Raw genomic sequence first — 23,980 nt, forward strand, 5'->3', positions numbered from 1 at the left:
TCATCCAACTCAGAATTGTAAATCGGGAACTCAGGCCTCTTTCTAGATCGATCTTGTTTTTTTTTCAAAGTTCCCAGTAGTCTTGAAAGCACCATCAATCCAGTGAATGCCAGACTTTGATGAAAAAGTTTGATGACAAAATTTGCCCACGAAGGACTGCCATGCCACCTTCCTGTGCAAGTGAGCACAGCACAACAAGGTGAGTCCAAGAATGTCTTGTTTGCTGCTGCATAAATGATGCAATATGCCAGGGAGATATGTATACTGTAGCTAAGAAAGTAATTCTAAGTGTATGTTGTGTAGTTAGCTGTTAGTAGCCCATATGCCTCACCCTGATAATTTGGTCTATTTTTCCCTCATAAATTCACCTACTGTTCTGACTTGGTGGTGCACATGTAGCCTATAACCTGTTTAAGATAAATGTAATCATCGTATATTGTAAGAGAGTTCAGTGTCTGCTTATATTCACCCTTTATTTATCCTACGGTTCTGACTTGGTATACAGGGAGAACACTGTAAGAACGGCCCATGTTCTGAATTCTGTCGCTGTACATTTCAAAAGTGCTGAACAAATAGTTATATTGACTACGTCCTTCCAAGCTCGCTAATTAATGTCTTAATCGAAATTACAGATTGCCTCTTATCCGCTTGTCGTCCCCTTATGCCATAGTTTGTACATCTCAACTGTCAGTAGAAACCACATTTGTTTAAGCAAGTCAGCCATGTCTTTTCAAAAGGCAGTAAATGAGGTTGAATGAACTGTTTCGCTGCCAGACAAGGCTCCGCTGATAGCCATGTGTACAGTTTGTGGGCACCGTTTGTCACCGTTAGAGTGCAACTAATGTCTTGTTTACTGTTGTGTTGTGTAGTGGCTTTTGCTGGCATGCAACCCACTTTTTTTGTTTGCCCCACCAAGATTTACATGCTAAAATTGCCACTGCCTGGAATGCATTTCAAATAACAGGTGTGCCTAGTTAAAAGTTAATTTGTGGAATTTCTTTCCTTCTTAATGCATTTGAGCCAATCAGTTGTGTTGTGACAAGGTAGGGGTGGGTATACAGAAGATAGCCCTATTTGGTAAAAGACCAAGTGTATATTATGACAAGAACAGCTTAAATAAGCAAAGAGAAATGACAGCCCATCGTTACTTTAAGACATGAATGTCAGTCAATGCGGAAAATTTAAATAACTTTGAAAGTTTCTTCAAGGTCAGTTGCAAAAACCATCAAGCGCTATAATGAAACTGGCTCTCATGAAGACCGCCACTGGAAAGGAAGACCCAGAGTTACCTTTGCTGCAGAGGATAAGTTCATTAGAGTTAACTGCACCTCAGATTGCAGCCCAAATAAATGCTTCACAGAGTTCAAGTAACAGACACATCTCAAGATCAACTGTTCAGAGGAGACTGTGTGAATCACGCCTTCATGGTCGAATTGCTGCATAGAAACCACTATTAAAGGACTCCAATAATAATAAGAAACTTGCTTGGGCCGAGAAACACGAGCAATGGGCATTAGACCAGTGGAAATCTGTCCTTTGGTCTGATGAGTCCAGATTTGAGATTTTTGGTTCCAACTGCCGTGTCTTTGTGAGATGCAGAGTAGGTGAACGGATGATCTCCGCATGTGTAGTTCCCACCGTGAAGCATGGAGGAGGTGGTGTGTTTTACTGGTGACAGTGTCGGTGATTTATTTAGAATTCAAGGCACACTTAACCAGCATGGTTAAGGCAAAGGGTGGCTACTTTGAAGAATCTCAAATATAAAATATTTGTTGAAATTTTTTTAGTTACAATTTGATTCCATATGTGTTATTTCATAGTTTTAAAAATAAAGAAAAACTCTTGAATGAGTATGTGTGTCCAAACGTTTGACTGGTGCTATAGGTCATAACATTAATTAGTAGAAACACTTTTATCTCTGCCACATTCAAAGACATTTCCACTCAATCTTATTCATGATTCCTGGAACAACATGAGATATGTTGGTGATCTAACAGCAGGTGCTTGAAACCATTTAATGATGAACTAGTGCTTTCGAAGCAAAACCTGATGTGCATTAACACTTAGCAATTACTGTATCTAACATGCCCTGTACTGTACACTGTAAATCTATTATAATAACACCTCTTACTCCTCTCTGCTTATCTGAACTGTCTCTATCCCACTACGTCAACGTAATGGATAAATCTATGTTTTATCCTCCAAACACCATCCCACCCCCACAACCACCACCCCAACCACCCCCACCACCACCCCAACCACCCCAACCACCACCCCCACCACCACCCCAACCACCCCAACCACCACCCCCACCACCACCCCAACCACCACCCCCACCACCACCCCAACCACCACCCCAACCACCCCAACCACCACCCCCACCACCACCCCAACCACCACCCCCACCACCACCCCAACCACTCCAACCACCACCCCCACCACCACCCCAACCACCACCCCAACCACCACCCCCACCACCACCCCAACCACTCCAACCACCACCCCCACCACCACCCCAACCACTCCAACCACCACCCCCCCAACCCCCCCCCCCCCCCCCCCCAACCACCACCCCCTACTTCTAACCCAGGGGATCATGCTTCTGCACGCTGTTTAAATACTATCTATCTTTGGACTGCAAAAATATTTGCAAACCCAGCAACTTGGAATCACTCGATCTCTAGCTGTCCTCGGCTGTAATAGTCTTTTCCAGTCTGCAGAAGATTTAAAAAAACGTTCTAATATTGCCAAGTTTTATTTCAACTGTCCTCTGCATGACAAATCAGTCAGTGAGTCAGTTTCCCTCCCACCTTCCCCCGTGACATGGGTATGAACTGCTAACATTCCAAATGGCACCCTATTCCCTATGTAGTGCACTACTTTTGACCAGAGCCCTATAGGGTGTAGTGCACTACGTTTGACTGGGGCCCTATAGGGTGTAGTGCACTACTTTTGACCAGGGCCCTATAGGGTGTAGTGCACTACTTTTGTCCAGGGCCCTATAGGGTGCCATTTGGAACACAGCCATGGAGTGCGGTAATAGAGTGAGCTAAAATTAATGATTGGCAGAAAGGTGATTCTACTGTTCTGTCCTAACATGTGAGGAACAGGAGGCCCTCCTTTATAATTCACTGCCCTGAGAAAAGAGTTAAGGAGAGAACCATGGAACATCATAGAGAGGGGTTGGAACTAATATTTAGCCAAAAGGCTGGCCTGGTACATTTACATTTGAGTTATTTAGCTTTTATCCAGAGCCACTTAAAATGGCAGACAGGACTGCAAAGGTGGCAGAAGCTGGCAGGACACAGAAAGCAGGGCAGAGGAAGCAGGTTAGAAGGCTTGGTTGAGGAAGCTGATGTTGGTTAGAGGTAGATGGCTTGGCTGAGGCAGGTTAGAGGTAGATGGCTTGGCTGAGGCAGGTTAGAGGTAGATGGCTTGGCTGAGGCAGGTTAGAAGTAGATGGCTTGGCTGAGGCAGGTTAGAGGTAGATGGCTTGGCTGAGGCAGGTTAGAAGTAGATGGCTTGGCTGAGGCAGGTTAGAAGTAGATGGCTTGGCTGAGGCAGGTTAGAGGTAGATGGCTTGGCTGAGGCAGGTCAGAAGTAGATGGCTTGGCTGAGTCAGGTTAGAGGTAGACGGTTGAGGCAGGTCAGAGGTAGATGGCTTGGCTGAGGCAGGTCAGAGGTAGATGGCTGAGGCAGGTTAGATGTAGATGTCTGAGGCAGGTCAGAGGTAGATGTCTGAGGCAGGTCAGAGGTAGATGTCTGAGTCAGGTTAGAGGTAGATGTCTGAGGCAGGTTAGAGGTAGATGTCTTGGCTGAGGCAGGTCAAAGGTAGATGTCTTGGCTGAGGCAGGTAAGAGGTAGATGGCTGAGGCAGGTTAGAGGTAGATGTCTGAGGCAGGTCAGAGGTAGATATCTTGGCTGAGGCAGGTCAGAGGTAGATGTCTGAGGCAGGTCAGAGGTAGATGTCTGAGGCAGGTTAGAGGTAGATGTCTGAGGCAGATGTCTTGGCTGAGGCAGGTCAGAGGTAGATGTCTTGGTTGAGGCAGGTCAGAGGTAGATGTCTGAAGCAGGTCAGAGGTAGATGTCTGAGGCAGGTCAGAGGTAGATGTCTTTGCTGAGGCAGGTCAGAGATAGATGGCTGAGGCAGGTCAGAGGTAGATGTCTGAGGCAGGTCAGAGGTAGATGTCTTGGTTGAGGCAGGTCAGAGGTAGATGTCTTGGCTGAGGCAGGTTAGAGGTAGACGGCTGAGGCAGGTCAGAGGTAGATGGCTGAGGCAGGTCAGAGGTAGATGGCTGAGGCAGGTTAGAGGTAGACAGCTGAGGCAGGTTAGAGGTAGACGGCTGAGTCAGGTTAGAGGTAGACGGCTGAGGCAGGTTAGAGGTAGATGGCTGAGGCAGGTTAGAGGTAGACGGCTGAGGCAGGTCAGAGGCAGATGGCTGAGGCAGGTTAGAGGTAGATGTCTGAGGCAGGTCAGAAGGCCGAGGTAAGATAGAGCAGCAGACAAGATCTTAAAAGGAAGGTGTGGCTGTTCTAATGGTTTTACTAACAGTCGCAAATTCCCTTTAAACCCAGCCTGCTGTGAGGTCAGAGGTTAGAGGTCATCAGAGGTCAGGATGCCGTGCCACTCGCCCATTGGACAGCTGGACAGTAAACACCCTCTCGGTCTATTCTCACGGCCAGAGAGACACAAAGTGGATTTTTCAAACAGACATTTCAGAAAGGCACAAGCAGAAGTTAATGTAAAGTAACAGTGCTGTGATGTTCATAAACGAAACCTACATTTGGTCAAAGAAAAATAGAACATCCAAACAACAGTAAAAGAACTAGAGTGGATAACAGAACTTAACATAGTCCTACATCCTGAAATAAAGTGGCTCTGACGAGCATGGCTCAAAGCAGCAGAAAAACAGACATTGATTTTGGCCTGGAGCTAGCTGTGGTAAAAAGCAGAGGTGCGTTAAAAGCAGAAAGTTAAAAGCAGCTGTAAAGCCCTGCGGAGAGGGAAAGAAAGACAGAGACAGACGCAGAGAAAGAGACACAGGGAGACAGAGGGCAGAGGAAGATTATGGGTAATGGGAACATCCAGCAGCCTACTCACATTGACGATGGCCTCCTTGGTCTGGGCCATGTCTGATATGACTCCGTCTGTGATGATGAGCAGGACAAAGTACTGAGAGCCGTCCTGTACGGCCGCTGCGTACCTGGCAGAGAGAGAACAGAGACTGCATTTGTAGACTGTAAATTAACCGCAAGAAGCCCAAATACATTTCATATTGGAATAAAACGTAATAATTTCAAACCTTGCTCACATTTGTTTATGATCACTTCTCTCTATTATCCGTGGAAATACTTGGGAACAGACTTGAAGCCGATTTCCCTGTGATTTTAGTGTATCCTCTGTCTGTGACATAGACACTCAGAATGTATCAACGTATTCTAGTGTATCCTCTGTCTGTGACATAGACACTCAGAATGTATCAACGTATTCTAGTGTATCCTCTGTCTGTGACATAGACACTCAGAATGTATCAACGTATTCTAGTGTATCCTCTGTCTGTGACATAGACACTCAGAATGTATCAACGTATTCTAGTGTATCCTCTGTCTGTGACATAGACACTCAGAATGTACCAACTTATTCTGGGAATCCACCATAGTGTGCTTCTGAACTGTGTATAGTTTTACCTGCCTCGCGCTGTTTGACTGGAAAGAAACAACACATTAAAAGGCGTCTCTTTTCAGATACTAACTTCCTGTCACCAGAGAGCGAGTCCCAGAGCCTCAATATAGAAGTACAGCCTGCTGTGTACTGTAACTCTCCGGTCTGTGATGAGCCAGTCTCAGCAGTGTTCTGTATGTACGTGGCCTAGTTTCCATCACCCATCCCTAGCTGTCCATAACATGAATCATTTACTGATGTGTTTAGCAATGCAAGTTGCTGTATTGTTTCTGTTATATATATTTTTGTTTGTTGTTGTTATTGATGGATTGCCAGGTAGGCTCTGACCAGGGGCTGTATACATTAAACCTCCCAGAATAGAATGACCGATCTAGGATCAGCTCTCCCCGTCCACGTCCACGTAACCTTGTTCGTTATGACTCTGATCTTATTATTGTAACTAGAGAAGACAACAGTGACAACATCCAAGTGCTCATTATGCCAAAACTAAGGACGTTATTGACATTTCAGCCAGACCTCTGGGGTTGTTGAGTCCTTTCTCCTGCTTTCTAATTTAGCCTGTCAAACGATTGGCTCTCTGGGGTTGTTGAGTCCTTTCTCCTGCTTTCTAATTTAGCCTGTCGAACGATTGGCTCTCTGGAGTTGACACTTGAATGAAAAAGGGGTGTGTGCGTGGGGGGGTGTGTGCGTGGGGGTTGTGTGCGTGGGGGTTGTGTTCGTGGGGGTTGTGTGCGTGGGGGTTGTGTGCGTGGGGGTTGTGTGCGTGGGGGGGTGTGTGCGTGGGGATTGTGTGCGTGGGGGTTGTGTGCGTGGGGGTTGTGTGCGTGGGGGTTGTGTGCGTGGGGGTTGTGTGCGTGGGGGGGTGTGTGCGTGGGGGTTGTGTGCGTGGGGGGGGTGTGTGCGTGGGGGTTGTGTGCGTGGGGGTTGTGTGCGTGGGGGTTGTGTGCGTGGGGGTTGTGTGTGTGGGGGGTTGTGTGCGTGGGGGGTGTGTGCGTGGGGGTTGTGTGCGTGGGGGTTGTGTGCGTGGGGGTTGTGTGTGTGGGGGGTTGTGTGCGTGGGGGGTGTGTGCGTGGGGGTTGTGTGCGTGGGGGGGTGTGTGCGTGGGGGTTGTGTGCGTGGGGGTTGTGTGTGTGGGGGGTTGTGTGTTTGGGGGGTGTGTGCGTGGGGGGGTTGTGTGTCATCATAAGACAGAGACATGAGAGATTACTGCTGTTTGGGAAGTTAAATGGACATCAAGCCTACACATCAAGCGAAACACGCCCGCCCGCCCGCACACACACACACACACACACACACACACACACACACACACCACACACACACACATACACACACACACACACACACACACACACACACACACACACATACATACACACACACACACATACACACACACACACACACACACACACACACACACACACACACACACACACACATACACACACACACACACACACACACACACACACACACACACACACACACACACACACACACATACACACACACACACACACACACACACACACACACACAACGTGTGACCACTTATTAATTTGTTCTGGGACTTGACCACAAGTTACATCCGTCACCGCGGCGACAGTTTATTTTTTTATTTCCCTTTCATTAAATCACAACACATCCAAAAAACAACAATTATTTACTGATAGTGTCTGTTAGTGGCTCTAATGGTCTGTCTGGATAAGTGTGGAGACGAAGGTTTCCTGAAGGTTTGTCTTTCAACTTATTTTCTAACCAAGGTTGAGGTAAGGTTGATTAATGACCAGCCTTGTGTTGCTGTTGAAATGTAGCCTAGTCCCAGATCTGTTTGTGCTGTCTTGTCATTCCTTTTTGGCTATAGGAGTTGGCTGTACAGCACAAACAGATCAGGGATCAGGCTATATGAGTTGATAAGGAGAGCTTCTGTACTGTCTGTCTCGGGGGCTCACGATCACACTCACTTCGCCACATGGTTGACAACCGGAGAAAAGTTGGTGGGTCCGTAGAGTTGTACAGTCTTCAGACTCTGATGGTATGCTTCTAGAATCCCCTCCATTCCGTTGCAGTAGGGGTTCTCTATGTTGCCATTCTGCGATGGAGAAAATACAAAACATGTAACCTGAATTACACTGAACAAAAATCTAAACGCAACATGTAAAGGGAAATGAAACAAAAGATCCCAGAAAAGTTCCATTTGAACAAAAAGCATATTTCTCTCACATTTTGTGCACAAATTTGTTTACATCCCTGTTAGTGAGCATTTCTCATTTGCCAATATAATCCAACCACCTGACAGGTGTGGCATATCAAGAAGCAGATTAAACAGCATGATCATTACTGTTACATCGTTACATGATCAACACTGACTTGCCTAGTTAAATAAAGGTTAAATAAAGCAAATAAAAATACACAGGTGCACCTTGTGTTGGGGACAAAGGCCACTCTAAAATATGCAGTTTTGTCACACAACACAATGCCACAGATGTTTCAAGTTTTGAGGGAGTGTGCAATTGGCATGTTGATTGCAGGAATGTCCACCAGAGCTGTTGCCAGAGAATATCATGTTAATTTCTCTACCATAAGCCACCTCCAACATCGTTTTAGAGAATTTGGCAGTACGTCCAACCGGTCACACAACCACAGACCACGTGTAACCACGCCAGCCCAGGACCTCCACATCCGGCTTCTTCACCTGCTGGATCGTCTGAGACCAGCCACCCGGACAGCTGATGAAACTGTGGGTACGCACAACCAAATCATTTCTGTACAAATGATCAGAAACCATCACGAGATCCTGAGGCTCATTGTCGTGCAATTCACCTTATGTTTCAGCATGATAATGCACAGCCCCATGTCACAATGATCTCCACACAATTCCTGGAAGCTGAAAACATGGTCTGCATACTCACCAGACATGTCACTCATTGAGCATGTTTGGGATGCTCTGGATTGACGTGTAGGACAGCGTGTTCCAGTGTCCGCCAATATCCAGCAACTTCGTTTAGGACCTAATGAATTTATTTCAATTGACTGATTTCCTTATATGAAATGTAACTCAGTAAAATCTTAGAAATTGTTGCACGTATGCGTTTATATTTTTGTTCAGTGTAGTTAATCAGGTAAAGGCCAGTTGAATTGTTCAATTCTGAGATTGAACCAGGAAAATAGTGAGGAAACACTAGTGTATCTGAGTATAAAGCTTCATAGATACTAATGTTGATATGCCTCCAAGCACCAAAACTAAAGCAAACATCATTCTACCATTACTGTACAGCAAATGAGAATAAAAAACCCTTGAAAGTGTGTGCCGGTTGGTTGGTTTCCGTCATATTGTCAGGTTTGGGAATAATCTGAATCAGAATGGAGGGTGACTGTCACGCCCTGACCATAGAGAGCCCTTGGTTCTCTATGGTATAGTAGGTCAGGGCGTGACTGGGGGTGTTCTATGTTGTTTATTTCTATGTTGGTGTGCTTGGTATGGTTCCCAATCAGAGGCAGCTGTTTAGCGTTGTCTCTGATTGGGGATCATATTTAGGCAGCTATTTCCCCACTGTGTTTTGTGGGATCTTGTTATTGAGTGCATGTTGCACCTCAGTACTGCACAGTCATTGTTTGTTTCTTATTTTGCTTAAAGTTTCACCTAAATAAAGATGTGGAACTGTAATCACGCTGTGCTTTAGTCCGAGTATGCCTCCAACGACGAACGTGACAGTGACGTGATGGACATAGGCAGTGGGAAGTAGTTCGGGGGTGGGGGAGCTGTGATTTTTTTCTTCAATGGGGGGGGGGGGGGGGTTGCCCGCGCTCCAGACGTCTATATCGGTCCGCTAATACAGGACTATGAAAGGCTCAGTACTTTAGGGAAAAAATATTTGGTCTATTTAAAAAAAAAAAAAGGTATCCTTACTTTGCACGGCTATGGCGGTGGAGACCCTGTCGATGGGCTGCTCGTTTTATTGTACAACACCATCCCCATCCAGCCTTGCGGATAGGAGAGTTGGACCAGTAACCGGAAGGTTGCTGGATCTAACACCGTAGCGGACAAGGTACAAATCGGTTGCTCTGCCCTTCAGCAAGGCAGTTAACCCCCAACAACAACTGCTCCCCGGGCGCCGTTGACACGTTTCGGTTTGAATAGATTCAGTTGTGCAACTGACTAGGTATCCCATTTCCATCCACATTATCTGGCTGAGAGAAGTCTAATTGATTGAAGAATCCGTCAGGCTTATAGATGCCAAATAGCACAATAAAAGGTTTTAAATTAAACCTGTGTTTAATTTATGCATGCTCATATCTGGCAAAGGAACACACATGTTCAATCCCTCACACGCACGCACGCACACACACACACACACACACACACACACACACACACACACACACACACACACACACACACACACACACACACACACACACACACACACACACACACACACACACACACACACACACACACACACACACACACACACACACACACACACACACACACACACACACACACACACAACTTAATGCACATAGAAACACCAATATACAAGATTACAGAAAATTCAACGCAAAGTACACAAACAACACACACACACACACACACACAAACTCGACTAGGAAAGGTAAATCATATGTATGTAAATGCTGTGCAAGAAGCCAGTCAGAGCCAGCCACGTTAATAAACACCAGAAGAAGTCAGTCAGAGCCAGCCACGTTAATAAACACCAGAAGAAGTCAGTCAGAGCCAGCCACGTTAACAAACACCAGAAGAAGTCAGTCAGAGCCAGCCACGTTAATAAACACCAGAAGAAGTCAGTCAGAGCCAGCCACGTTAATAAACACCAGAAGAAGTCAGTCAGAGCCAGCCACGTTAATAAACACCAGAAGAAGTCAGTCAGAGCCAGCCACGTTAATAAACACCAGAAGAAGTCAGTCAGAGCCAGCCACGTTAATAAACACCAGAAGAAGTCAGTCAGAGCCAGCCACGTTAATAAACACCAGAAGAAGTCAGTCAGAGCCAGCCACGTTAATAAACACCAGAAGAAGTCAGTCAGAGCCAGCCACGTTAACAAACACCAGAAGAAGTCAGTCAGAGCCAGCCACGTTAATAAACACCAGAAGAAGTCAGTCAGAGCCAGCCACGTTAATAAACACCAGAAGAAGTCAGTCAGAGCCAGCCACGTTAATAGACACCAGAAGAAGTCAGTCAGAGCCAGCCACGTTAATAAACACCAGAAGAAGTCAGTCAGAGCCAGCCACGTTAATAAACACCAGAAGAAGTCAGTCAGAGCCAGCCACGTTAATAAACATGCTGAATGTTTGAAGTGTGCTTCTTTGAGTCATTACTAACAGCATGAACACCCTCAGTGATGTACTGCACAGTAGCTAGCTATAGCTACATCTGCAGGTAGGGGCTGTACAGTAGCTAGCTATAGCTACATATGCAGGTAGGGTCTGTACAGTAGCTAGCTATAGCTACATATGCAGGTAGGGGCTGTACAGTAGCTAGATATAGCTACATCTGCGGAGGGCGTCAGGCGCGCCCGCGGTGGGGCTACAGTAGCTAGTTATAGCTACATCTGCAGGTAGGGGCTGTACAGTAGCTAGTTATAGCTACATCTGCAGGTAGGGGCTGAGCAGGAGCTAGCTATAGCTACATCTGCTGGTAGGGGCTGTACAGTAGCTAGTTATAGCTACATCTGCAGGTAGGGGCTGTACAGTAGCTAGCTATAGCTACATCTGCAGGTAGGGGCTGTACAGTAGCTAGCTATAGATACATCTGCAGGTAGGGGCTGTACAGTAGCTAGCTATAGCTACATCTGCAGGTAGGGTCTGTACAGTAGCTAGTTATAGCTACATCTGCAGGTAGGGTCTGTACAGTAGCTAGTTATAGCTACATCTGCAGGTAGGGGCTGTACAGTAGCTAGCTATAGCTACATCTGCAGGTAGGGGCTGTACAGTAGCTAGCTATAGCTACATCTGCAGGTAGGGGCTGCAGGTGTCAGTATAGTATGACTCAGGGAACATACCTGTACACCCAGCTTAAAACCCTACCAGCTCTAACAGTTAGGATCCATCCATCCTTCAGTCAGAGGCTGTACAGTATAGTTACCAGGGGAACTCATTGGACATCAGATAATACCGAGTTTAGCAGCAAACTCTGCCAGCTCTACCAGCCCCAGTGAGAATCTGTAGTGTGCGTGTGTGTGCGTGTGTGTGCGTTGTGCGTGTGTGTGTGCGTCTGCAGTCATAGGACGATGATAGATAGTTACCAAGGGGAACTCGTGGGACACATGTCCATCGGGGGGCAGCTTGGCTCCGAAGCCCAGAGCAGGGAACATCTTGTCACTGTCATAGTCCTGAATGATCTCCCCTACAGCCTTCAGGGCCATGGCGTATGCATTCATCTGGTACGGGTTCATGTAGTGGAGGGAGGTGGACTGGGACGGGTTACCTGGAGAGCAACCCAGGGGGGTTAGAATGCAGGGTTCATGGTTCAGAGCTCAGAGCTTGAGTAGAGACAACAGCCTGCTGGACTTGAGAGCCTCACAGTAAGAGATAGTCAGCTTATAGAGCTGTAGAATACAATACAAAGAATGTATGAAAATAGTACCAGCCCTCACCATTGGATGCTGTGAAATCAATGGCCACCGTGAAGTGAATCTGTGTTCTGGAAGAGAAGAACAGAGAAAAATATTGATTTTAGATATTGTAACAGAGAACTCCTGGTGTTTAATTTATATTTGGGTTGAGTGTTACCCACCTGACTCTGACTCTCTCTCTCTCTCTCTCTCTCTCTCTCTCTCTCTCTCTCTCTGTCTCTCTCTCTCTGTCTCTCTCTCTCTCTCTCTCTCTCTCTCTCTCTCTCTGTCTGTCTCTCTCTCTCTCTCTCTCTCTCTCTCTCTCTCTCTCTCAATTCAATTAATTTCAAGGGGCTTTATTGGCATGGGAAACATGTGTTTACATTTCCAAAGCAAGTGAAATTGATAATTAACAAAAGTGAAATAAACAATAAAAAATGAACAGTAAACATTACACTCCAAAAGAATGCCATATTATGTCTATATACAGTGTTGTAACAAATAGTTAAAGTACAAAAGGGAAAATAAATAAACATAAAAATGGGTTGTATTAACAGTGATGTTTGTTCTTCACTGGTTACCCTTTTCTTGTGGCAACAGGTCGCAAATCTTGCTGCTGTGATTGCACACTAATATTTCACCCAATAAATATGGGAGTTTATCAAAATTGGATTTGTTTTCAAACTCTTTGTGGATCTGTGTAATCTGAGGGAAATATGTGTCTCTAATATTGATCATACATTTGGGAGGAGGTTAGGAAGAGCAGCTCAGTTTCCACCTCATTTTATGGGCAGTTTGCACATAGCCTGTCTTCTCTTGAGAGCCAAGTCTGCCTATGTCAACCTTTCTCAATAGCAAGGATATGCTCACTGAGTCTGTACATAGTCAAAGCATTCCTTCATTTTGGGCCAGTCACAGTGGTCAGGTATTCTGTCACTGTGTACTCTCTGTTTAGGGCCAAATAGCATTCTAGTTTGCTCTGTTTTTGGTTAATTCTTTCCAATGTATCAAGTAATTTTATTTTTGTTTACTCATGATTTGGTTGGGTCTAATTGTGTTGCTGTCCTGGGCCTCTGTCGGGTCTGTTGGTGTTTGTGAACAGAGCCCCACTTGTGTTTTACGTTGTACACAGAGGATATGTTTTGCAGAATTCTACATGCAGAGTCTCAATTTGGTGTTTGTCCCATTTTGTGAACTCTCTCTCTCCCACAAAGTTACCGTTACGTCTTAGTGGCTCGGCTTGAAGATATAATCCTCCCCATCTGTCCGAGAGACCACCTCAATTACCCAGAAGCCATCACTGTGCTCTCTGCTTCAGCTCTCACCTGGGAGAGAAGCCCCGACCGAACCGACCAAGCCGGCTTTCCTGTTCAACTGAGTCAGCGCCTCAAAAAAAAAACATATTTATTTTATATATGTTTTATTTGTTATCCTTCTCCCAGCAGAAAAAGAGAAATGAATTCACAGCGCCGCAGAGAAGCAGCCAGTCTGGTTTCCAAGCCCAGTTAGGCAGCAAGCCAGTCCAACTACATGCATGACCACACATCTGGATGGCTAGCTTCGCTTGGCTGGACTGCACCCCTACCACTTTTAAGACTTATAAGACGTGTTTGACTGACAGGATAGCAATTACTAGGAACATTAACATACACTGAGCATACCAAACATTAGGAACACTTTTCTAATATTGAGTTAAACCCCTCTCCCCCTTTGCCCTAGGAATAGCCTCAATTCGTCAGGGCATGGACTCTACAAGGTGTCGAAAGGGTTCCACAGGGATGCTGGCTCATGTTGACTCCAATGCTTCTCATTGTTGTGTCAAGTTGGCTGGATGTCGTTTGGGTGGTGGACCATTCACACAGGAAACTGTTGTGCATGAAAAACCCAGCAGCATTGGAGTTCTTGACACAAACCGGTGAGCCTGGCACCTACTACCTTACCCCGTTCAAAGGCACTTAAATATTTTGTCTTGCCTATTCACCCTCTGAATGGTTCACATACACAATCCATGTCTCAATAGTCTCAAGGTTTAAAAATCCTTCTTTAACCTGTCTGACCCTTCATCTATACTGATTGAAGTGGATTTAACAAGTGACATCAACAAGGGATTATAGCTTTCACCTGGATTCACCTGGTCAGTCTGTCATGGAAAGAGCAGGTGTTCTTAAAATGTTTTGTACAGTCAGTGTATGTGTGTACGTACAGTTGAAGTCGGAAGTTTACATACACCTTAGCCAAAAACATTTAAACTCAGTTTTTCACAATTCCTGACATTTAATCCTATTAAAAATTCCCTGTCTTAGGTCAGGGAATTATTTATTTCAGCTTTTATTTCTTTCATCACATTCCTAGTGGGTCAGAAGTTTACATACACTCAATTAGTATTTGGCAGCATTGTCTTTAAATTGTTTAATTTGGGTCAAATATTTTGGGTAGCCTTCCACAAGCTTCCCACAAGAAGTTGGGTGAATTTTGGCCCATTCCTCCTGACAGAGCTGGTGTAACTGAGTCAGGTTTGTAGGCCTCCTTGCTCGCACACGCTTTTTGAGTTCTGCCCACATATTTTCTATAGGATTGAGGTCAGGGCTTTGTGATGGCCACTCCAATACCTTGACTTTGTTGTTCTTAAGCCATTTTGCCACAACTTTGGAAGTATGCTTGGGGTCATTGTCCATTGGAAGACCCATTTGCGACCAAGCTTTAACTTCCTGACTGATGTCTTGAGATGCTGCTTCAATATATCCACATCATTTTCCTCCCTCATGATGCCATCTATTTTGTGAAGTGCACCAGTCCCTCCTGCAGCAAAGTACCCCCACAACATGATGCTGCCACCCCCGTGCTTCACGGTTGGGATGGTGTTCTTCGGCTTGCAAGCCTCCCACTTTTTCCTCCAAATATAACGATGGTCATTATGGCCAAACAGTTCTATTTTCTTTTGATGGGATGTGCTAAACTTTGAACATTGAGATATTAAATGAATAATAGGAAATGAAAGAGACTGGGTTATGTTAGAAGTTAATGGTTCTCAGAAGAAAGAAGAAGGCTTTGGAATGTGTTTGATAGAGGTGAGGAGAGCGATGTGTCGATACAGGGGAGACCGATGGACGTCTGTGTATTAGATGAAAGAGGGGTTGAGGTGAGAAGGTGAGGACAGATTCCCTTAAGAGAGTAATAAATGTTTGGAATCCTGTTACCTTCTTTATTAGCTTCCTGTAGAGCCATAACATGTAAGGATTGGAGAGAAAGGGGAGTGACTTAAGTAGGATGCATATAAACTAAAGTCTGAAATCTTTAGCTCTCTGATTTTCAGCTGTACAGAACCCTTGGGAAGGATTAAACTTGGTTAAAGCTTCTCTAGTGTCCGTGGGTTATTTACTCTGAAAAATAAGAACCAAACACTTTCATCAGACCAGAGGACATTTCTCCAAAAAGTACGATCTTTGTCCCAATGTGCAAACCGTAGTCTGGCTTTTTTTATGGCGGTTTTGGAGCAGTGACTTCTTCCTTGCTGAGCGGCCTTTCAGGTTATGTCGATATAGGACTCGTTTTACTGTGGATATAGATACTTTTGTACCTTTTTCCTCCAGCATCTTCACAAGGTCCTTTGCTGTTGTTCTGGGATTGATTTGAACTTTTCGCACCAAAGTACGTTCATCTCTAGGAGACAGAACGCGTTTCCTTCCTGAGCGTTATTACGTCTGCGTGGTCCCATGGTGTTTATACTTGCGTACTATTGTTTGTACAGATGAACATGGTATCTTCAGATGTTTGGAAATTGCTTCCAAGGATGAACCAGACTTGTGGAGGTCTACAGTTTGTTTTCTGAGGTCTTGGCTGATTTCTTTTGATTTTCCCATGATGTCAAGCAAAGAGGCACTGAGTTTGAAGGTAGGCATTGAAATACATCCACAGGTACACCTCCAATTGACTCAAATGATGTCAATTAGCCTATCAGAAGCTTCTAAAACCATGACATCATTTTCTGGAATTTTCCAAGCTGTTTAAAGGCACAGTCAACTTAGTTGTATGTAAACTTCTGACCGACTGGAATTGTGATACAGTGAATTATAAGTGAAATAATCTATCTGTAAACAATTGTTGGAAAAATGACTTGTGTCATGCACAATGTAGATGTCCTAACCGACTTGCCAAAACTGTTATGGATAGGGGGCAGTATTTTCACGGCCGGATAAAAAACGTACCCGATTTAATCTGTTTATTACTCCTGCCCAGAAACTAGAATATGCATATAATTGTTTGATTTGGATAGAAAACACCCTAAAGTTTCTAAAACTGTTTGAATAGTGTCTGTGAGTATAACAGAACTCATATGGCAGGCCAAAACCTGAGAAGATTCCAAACAGGAAGTGCCCTCTCTGACCATTTCTTGGCCTTCTTTAGCCACTTTATTGAAAACAGAGGATCTCTGCTGTAATGTGACACTTTCTAATGCTCCCATAGGCTCTCAGAAGGCGCCAGAACGTTGAATGATGACTCTGCAGTCCATGGCTGAAAAACAGTAGCGCATTTGGATAGTGGTCGATCTTAGAACAATGAGACGGGCGCACGCGTGCACGTGAAGAGTCCATTTTACATTTTCAGTCTTTGAACGAAAACGACGACTCCCGGTCGGAATATTATCGCTATTTTACGAGAAAAATCGCATAAAAACATGATTTTAAACAGCGTTTGACATGCTTTGAAGTAATGGAATATTTTGAATTTTTTTGTCACGATATGCGCCGCCGCGTCACCCTTCGTTACCCTTCGGATAGTGTCTTGAACGCACGAACAAAACGCCGCTATTTGGATATAACTATGGATTATTTGGAACCAAACCAACATTTGTTGTTGAAGTAGAAGTCCTGGGAGTGCATTCTGACGAAGAACAGCAAAGGTAATCCAATTTTTCTTATAGTAAATCTGAATTTGGGGAGTACCAAACTTGGTGGGTGTCAAAATAGCTAGCCTGTGATGGCCGGGCTATCTACTCAGAATATTGCAAAATGTGCTTTCACCGAAAAGCTATTTTAAAATCGGACACCTCGATTGCATAAAGGAGTTCTGTATCTATAATTCTTAAAATAATTGTTATGTTTTTTGTGAACGTTTATCATGAGTAATTTAGTAAATTCACCGGAAGTTTTCGGTGGGAATGCTAGTTCTGAACGTCACATGCTAATGTAAAAAGCTGGTTTTTGATATAAATATGAACTTGATTGAACAAAACATGCATGTATTGTATAACATAATGTCCTAGGAGTGTCATCTGATGAAGATCATCAAAGGTTAGTGCTGCATTTAGCTGTGGTTTTGGTTTTTGTGACATTATATGCTAGCTTGAAAAATGGGTGTCTGATTATGTCTGGCTGGGTACTCTCCTGACATAATCTAATGTTTTGCTTTAGTTGTAAAGCCTTTTTGAAATTGGACAGTGTGGTTAGATAAAGGAGAGTCTTGTCTTTAAAATGGTGTAAAATAGTCATATGTTTGAAAAATTGAAGTTTTCGGATTTTCGAGGAGTTTGTATTTCACGCCACGCCCTATCATTGGATATTGGAGCGGTGTTCCGCTAGCGGAACGTCTAGATGTAAGAATTAACAAGAAATTGTGGAGTGGTTGAAAAACTAGTTTTAATGACTCCAACCTAAGTGTGAGTAAACTTCCGACTTCAACTGTATACTTAAACAATACGATAAACTGGAACTACACAAATAAAATGGTGCTAAAAGTTAAATTACACAAGTAGACAGAAATACTGTATATTATTCTCAGTAGACTTCATGGTAAATAACTATTAGCTCCTAGAGTGTGCAGCTCAGTAGGATTCATGGTAAATAACTGTAAACTCCTAGAGTGTGCAGCTCAGTAGGATTCATGGTAAATAACTGTAAACTCCTAGAGTGTGCAGCTCAGTAGGATTCATGGTAAATAACTGTAAACTCCTAGAGTGTGCAGCTCAGTAGGATTCATGGTAAATAACTGTAAACTCCTAGAGTGTGCAGCTCAGTAGGATTCATGGTAAATAACTGTAAACTCCTAGAGTGTGCAGCTCAGTCGGATTCATGGTAAATAACTGTAAACTCCTAGAGTGTGCAGCTCAGTAGGATTCATGGTAAATTACTGTAAAGTCCTAGAGTGTGCAGCTCAGTAGCATTCACGGTAATTAACTGTAAAATCCTAGAGTGTGCAGCTCAGTAGGATTCATGGTAAATAACTGTAAACTCCTAGAGTGTGCAGCTCAGTAGGATTCATGGTAAATAACTGTAAACTCCTATAGTTAGCAGCTCTCATTTTCTTTTTTTTAACTGTCTGACCTCTGGTCAAATCAGACTGGACATTATCCTTATACTGGGCAAAAATCCTTATATCCCTTCCAGACACAGAAGTTGCAAGTCAATGAATAACTATATAAAGACTTGGAGAGCTGAGAGACAAGAAGGCGTAAAGACAGTCATTTCCCTGGTGGGGTTGTTAGGCACAATAACAAGCAGAGAGAGATAGAGAGAGTTGACGAACACGACCCGATGGTAAACAAAGTAGTGTTAATTAATGGGAGGAGGAGTTACTACTAACATGTTCTGACAAAACCCTCATCAACAGCTCTCCAAGCTGTCAGGGTCTGTTTTCTTATTCAGCCTCATCTGATTCCCACTTCTGTTGTATTGCATATTAACATCATCCATTTTAAATGGAGTCCTGTTTTAGTCATCTCTATATTTTGCCTACAGTGTATAATCATGGTTTATCATTAGGCTGTCAGTGTATATGCAAACAGCATCACTAACATCTCGGAAAACAGCGAGATAAGGAGTCCTTCCCCAAAAGGTTTCTTATAAACCAATAATGAGCAGAGGGAGGTGAAAGTAGTCATGATTTGACAGGAAACTAAGTGTCCATAATGAGAGACAGGGGATTAGTGCTAACTAACGTAGTATCGAAACTACACAATTAATAACCTCATCACTGCTGTTCTACGCAGTGTTTCATTTAAATATAACGCTGACTACTGTCTGTCATCACCATCACAATAATTACCGTCATCATCAACACCATAATCATCATCATCATCAATATCACCATCATCAGTAACACCATCATCATCATCAGTAACACCATCATCATCATCAGTAACACCATCATCAGTAACACCATCATCATCAATATCACCATCATCAGTAACACCATCATCATCATCAATATCACCATCATCAGTAACACCATCATCATCATCATCATCATCATCAGTAACACCATCATCATCAGTATCACCATCATCATCACCATCATCATCATCATCAGTAACACCATCATCATCAGTATCACCATCATCATCACCATCATCATCATCATCATCAGTAACACCATCATCATCATCATTAAAATCATCACCAGCATTACCATCATCACCATCATTACCATCATCATTAAAACCATCATCACCATCATTAAAACCATCATCATCATCAACACCATCATCATCATCCTCATCATCATTAAAACCATCATCATCATCATTAAAACCATCATCATCATCAACACTATCATCATCATCATTAAAACCATCATCATTACCATCATCATCATCATTAAAACCATCAACATTAAAACCATCATCATCATCATCAGAAGCATCATCATCAACATCATTAAAACCATCATCATCACCATCATCATCATCATCATTAAAACCATCATCATCATCATTACCATCATCATCATCATTAAAACCATCAACATTAAAACCATCATCATCATCATCAGAAGCATCATCATCAACATCATTAAAACCATCATCATCACCATCATCATCATCATCATCATTAAAACCATCATCATCATCATTACCATCATCATCATCATTAAAACCATCAACATTAAAACCATCATTATCATCATTAAAACCATCATCATCATCATCGTCATCATCACCATCAAATCAAAATCAAATCAAATCAAATGTATTTATATAGTCCTTCTTACATCAGCTGATATCTCAAAGTGCTGTACAGAAACCCAGCCTAAAACCCCAAACAGCAAGCAATGCAGGTGTAGAAGCACCATCACCATCACCATCATTAAAACCATCATCATCATCATAATCATCATGAACACCATCATAATCATCATCATCATCATCATCATCACCATCAACATCAACATCAGTAACACCATCATAATCATCATCATCATCATCATCATCATCACAATCAACATCAGTAACACCATCATCATAACCATCATCATCACCATCATCATCAGTAACACCATCATCACCATCATTAAAACAATCATCATCATAATCATCATAATCATCATGAACACCATCATAATCATCATCATCATCATCACCATCAACATCAGTAACACCATCATCATCATCATTAAAACCATCATCATAATCATCATCACAATAATCAATCATCACCAATACCCCAATCACCATCACAATCATCTAAATTAGTAGTAGTAGCCAGTAGTAGTATTTATTCTGGTTAATAATCATGAATTCCTTTCGCATACAGTATGTCTATCAGCAATCTGCAAACAGCATCACATGCGCTTAATAAAACACTAAGCCATATTTCAATCATGACAAATGCAAAGGATGACAGCCACGGAACTTGAAAAGAAGGAAGGGAACTGAATATGGAGGAAAAACAACTTCCCCTTCATGTCCCCATCCATTCCCTAAGAGGTTAGACTTTAAAGACATAGTTGTAGCTAGCTGTTAGCATTGTGCTTCTTCTATGGCGATCAACAATGATTGGCTCTCCTCATATAGCATGGTTACATCAGATTGAATGCTGTGATTACCATGGTGAGCAGAAAGCGTGGAGCATTCAGTGTGGTTTAAGTATTTACCTCCATTCAGAAATCCACAGCCTCATGTTTTAATAGTCATATCATACTGCAGGAAGCATCCCAACCCTAGTCCCTAGTCAGATCCTACTGCAGGAAGCATCTATCCCTAGTCATATCATACTGCTGGAAGCATCTCTTCCTAGTCCCTAGTCATATCATACTGCTGGAAGCATCTCTTCCTAGTCCCTAGTCAGATCCTACTGCAGGAAGCATCTATCCCTAGTCATATCATACTGCTGGAAGCATCTCTTCCTAGTCCCTAGTCATATCATACTGCTGGAAGCATCTCTTCCTAGTCCCTAGTCATATCATACTGCAGATAGCATCTCTTTCTAGTCCCTGGTCCTATCCTACTGCAGGAAGCATCTCTTTCTAGTCCCTGGTCCTATCCTACTGCAGGAAGCATCTCTTTCTAGTCCCTGGTCCTATCCTACTGCAGGAAGCATCTCTTTCTAGTCCCTGGTCCTATCCTACTGCAGGAAGCATCTATCCCTAGTCATATCATACTGCTGGAAGCATCTCTTCCTAGTCCCTAGTCATATCATACTGCTGGAAGCATCTCTTCCTAGTCCCTAGTCATATCATACTGCTGGAAGCATCTCTTCCTAGTCCCTAGTCATATCATACTGCTGGAAGCATCTCTTCCTAGTCACTAGTCATATTATACTGCTGGAAGCATCTCTTCCTAGTCCCTAGTCATATCATACTGCTGGAAGCATCTCTTCCTAGTCCCTAGTCATATCATACTGCTGGAAGCATCTCTTCCTAGTCCCTAGTCATATTATACTGCTGGAAGCATCTCTTCCTAGTCCCTAGTCATATCATACTGCTGGAAGCATCTCTTTCTAGTCCCTAGTCATATCATACTGCTGGAAGCATCTCTTCCTAGTCCCTAGTCATGTCATACTGCAGATAGCATCTCTTTCTAGTCCCTGGTCCTATCCTACTGCAGGAAGCATCTCTTTCTAGTCCCTGGTCCTATCCTACTGCAGGAAGCATCTGACCATAGCTTGTTACTCTGGACTGAGTTTTCCAACTAACAGACAGACAGGGAACTGTGGCAATGCTTTCCCATGATAATGCCTTCCCATGATAATTCCTTCCCATGATAATCCTTTCCCATGGAACTCACAGTTTACTGTATTCCCATTGGTTAGCTCAGAAGTGGATAACATTCACAGAAAATAATGGTGGAATTACATGGGTTGAATTCACTAGGGCCTCCCAACCCATCAATACAGAATATCCTCTAGCCAAGCTGGACTTGTCATTTCATACACAACTCCTACCTAAGATTGGTTATATTCTCTGACTGTCGATGGTTGTATTTTTCATTCCTCACCCATTTCATGTTGGCAATTTATTGTTTTCATCTTCAAATATAAGTGCCTCACTTCCCATAAATTGTTTCCTATCAGTGTGAGATTATAGAAATTCATATTGATGCTTTCAACTGTATGCCAAAATAGTTTACTGTTATACCAATTCCCTGGACACTAACAACCACAGCAATGTCATACACTTTAATAGAACTGAAATGCTGGTGCTATTTGTGTCAGTTTGTAGGCTACATACAGTGCATTTGGAAAGTATTCAGACCCCATGACTATTTCCACATTTTGTTACGTTACAACCTTATTCTAAAATGTATTGAATTGTTTTTTCCCCCCACATCAACCCCTATACACAATACCCCATAATGACATTTTTTTTTGCTAATTTATTAACCAAAAAAATACAACTGAAATATCACATTTACACAAGTATTCAGACCCTTTACTCAGTACTTTGTTGAAGCAGCTTTGGCAGTAATTACAGCCTTGAGTCTTCTTGGGTATGACGCTACAAGCTTGGCACACCTGTATTTGGGGAGTTTCTCCCATTCTTCTCCGCAGATCCTCTCAAGCTCTGTCAGGTTGGATGGGGAGCGTCGCTGCACAGCTATTTTCAGGTCTCTCCAGAGATGCTCGATTGGGTTCAAGTTCGGGCTCTGGCTGGGCCACTCAAGGACATTCAGTGACTTGTCCCGAAGTCACTCCTGGTTTGTCTTGGCTGTGTGCTTAGGGTCATTGTCCTGTTGGAAGGTGAACCTTCGCCCCAGTCTGAGTTCCTGAGCGCTCTGGAGCAGATTTTCATCAAGGATCTCTCTGCACTTTGCTCCGTTCATCTTTCCATTGATCCTGACCAGTCTAACAGTTCCTGCCGCTGAAAAACATCCCCACAGCATGATATTGCCACCACCATGCTTCACTGTAGGGATGGTGCCAGGTTTCCTCCAGACATGACGCTTGGCATTCAGGCCAAAGAGTTCAATCTTGGTTTCATCAGACCAGAAAATCTTGTTTCTCATGGTCTGAGTCTTTTAGGTGCCTTTTGGCAAACTCCAAGCGGGCTGTCATGTGCCTTTTCCTGAGGTGTGACTTCCATCTGGCCACTCTACAATGAAGGCCTGATTGGTGTAGTGCTGCAGAGATGGTTGTCCTTCTGGAAGGTTCTCCCATCTCCACAGAGGAACTCTGGAGCTCTGTCAGAGTGACCATGGTGTTATTGGTCCCCTCCCTGACCAAGCCCTTTCATCCCCGATTACTCAGTTTGGCCAGGCGGCCAGCTCTAGGAAGAGTCTTGGTGGTTCCAAACTTCTTCAATTCAAGAATGATGGAGGCCACTGTGTTCTTGGGGACCTTCAATGGTGCAGAAATGTTTTGGTACCCTTCCCCAGATCTGTAACCTTGACACAATCCTGTCTCTGAGCACTACGGACAATTCCTTCGACCTCAATGCTTGGTTGATGCTCTGACATGCACTGTCAACTGTGGGACCTTAAATAGACAGGTGTGTGCCTTTCAAA

General features: G+C 43.6%; 1 protein-coding gene across 3 annotated transcripts in view; it reads right to left on the reverse strand.

Moving 5' to 3' along the window:
* Positions 1-23,980, reverse strand: part of LOC106572802 (copine-5) — a 195,618-nt gene that overhangs the window by 12,809 nt on the left and 158,829 nt on the right. For all 3 annotated transcript variants that reach the window (XM_045696442.2, XM_045696439.2, XM_045696441.2), the window contains 4 exons: positions 12,307-12,353; positions 11,956-12,137; positions 7,651-7,778; positions 5,102-5,204 (listed from right to left, as the gene is read on the reverse strand). In XM_045696442.2, coding sequence (XP_045552398.1) covers positions 5,102-5,204; positions 7,651-7,778; positions 11,956-12,137; positions 12,307-12,353 — 460 coding nt within the window. The remainder of the gene's footprint in view (positions 1-5,101; positions 5,205-7,650; positions 7,779-11,955; positions 12,138-12,306; positions 12,354-23,980) is intronic.

The sequence above is a fragment of the Salmo salar genome, chromosome 15 (assembly GCF_965601325.2).
Source record: "Salmo salar chromosome 15, fSalSal1, whole genome shotgun sequence".
NCBI classification, from domain to species: Eukaryota; Metazoa; Chordata; class Actinopteri; order Salmoniformes; family Salmonidae; genus Salmo; species Salmo salar.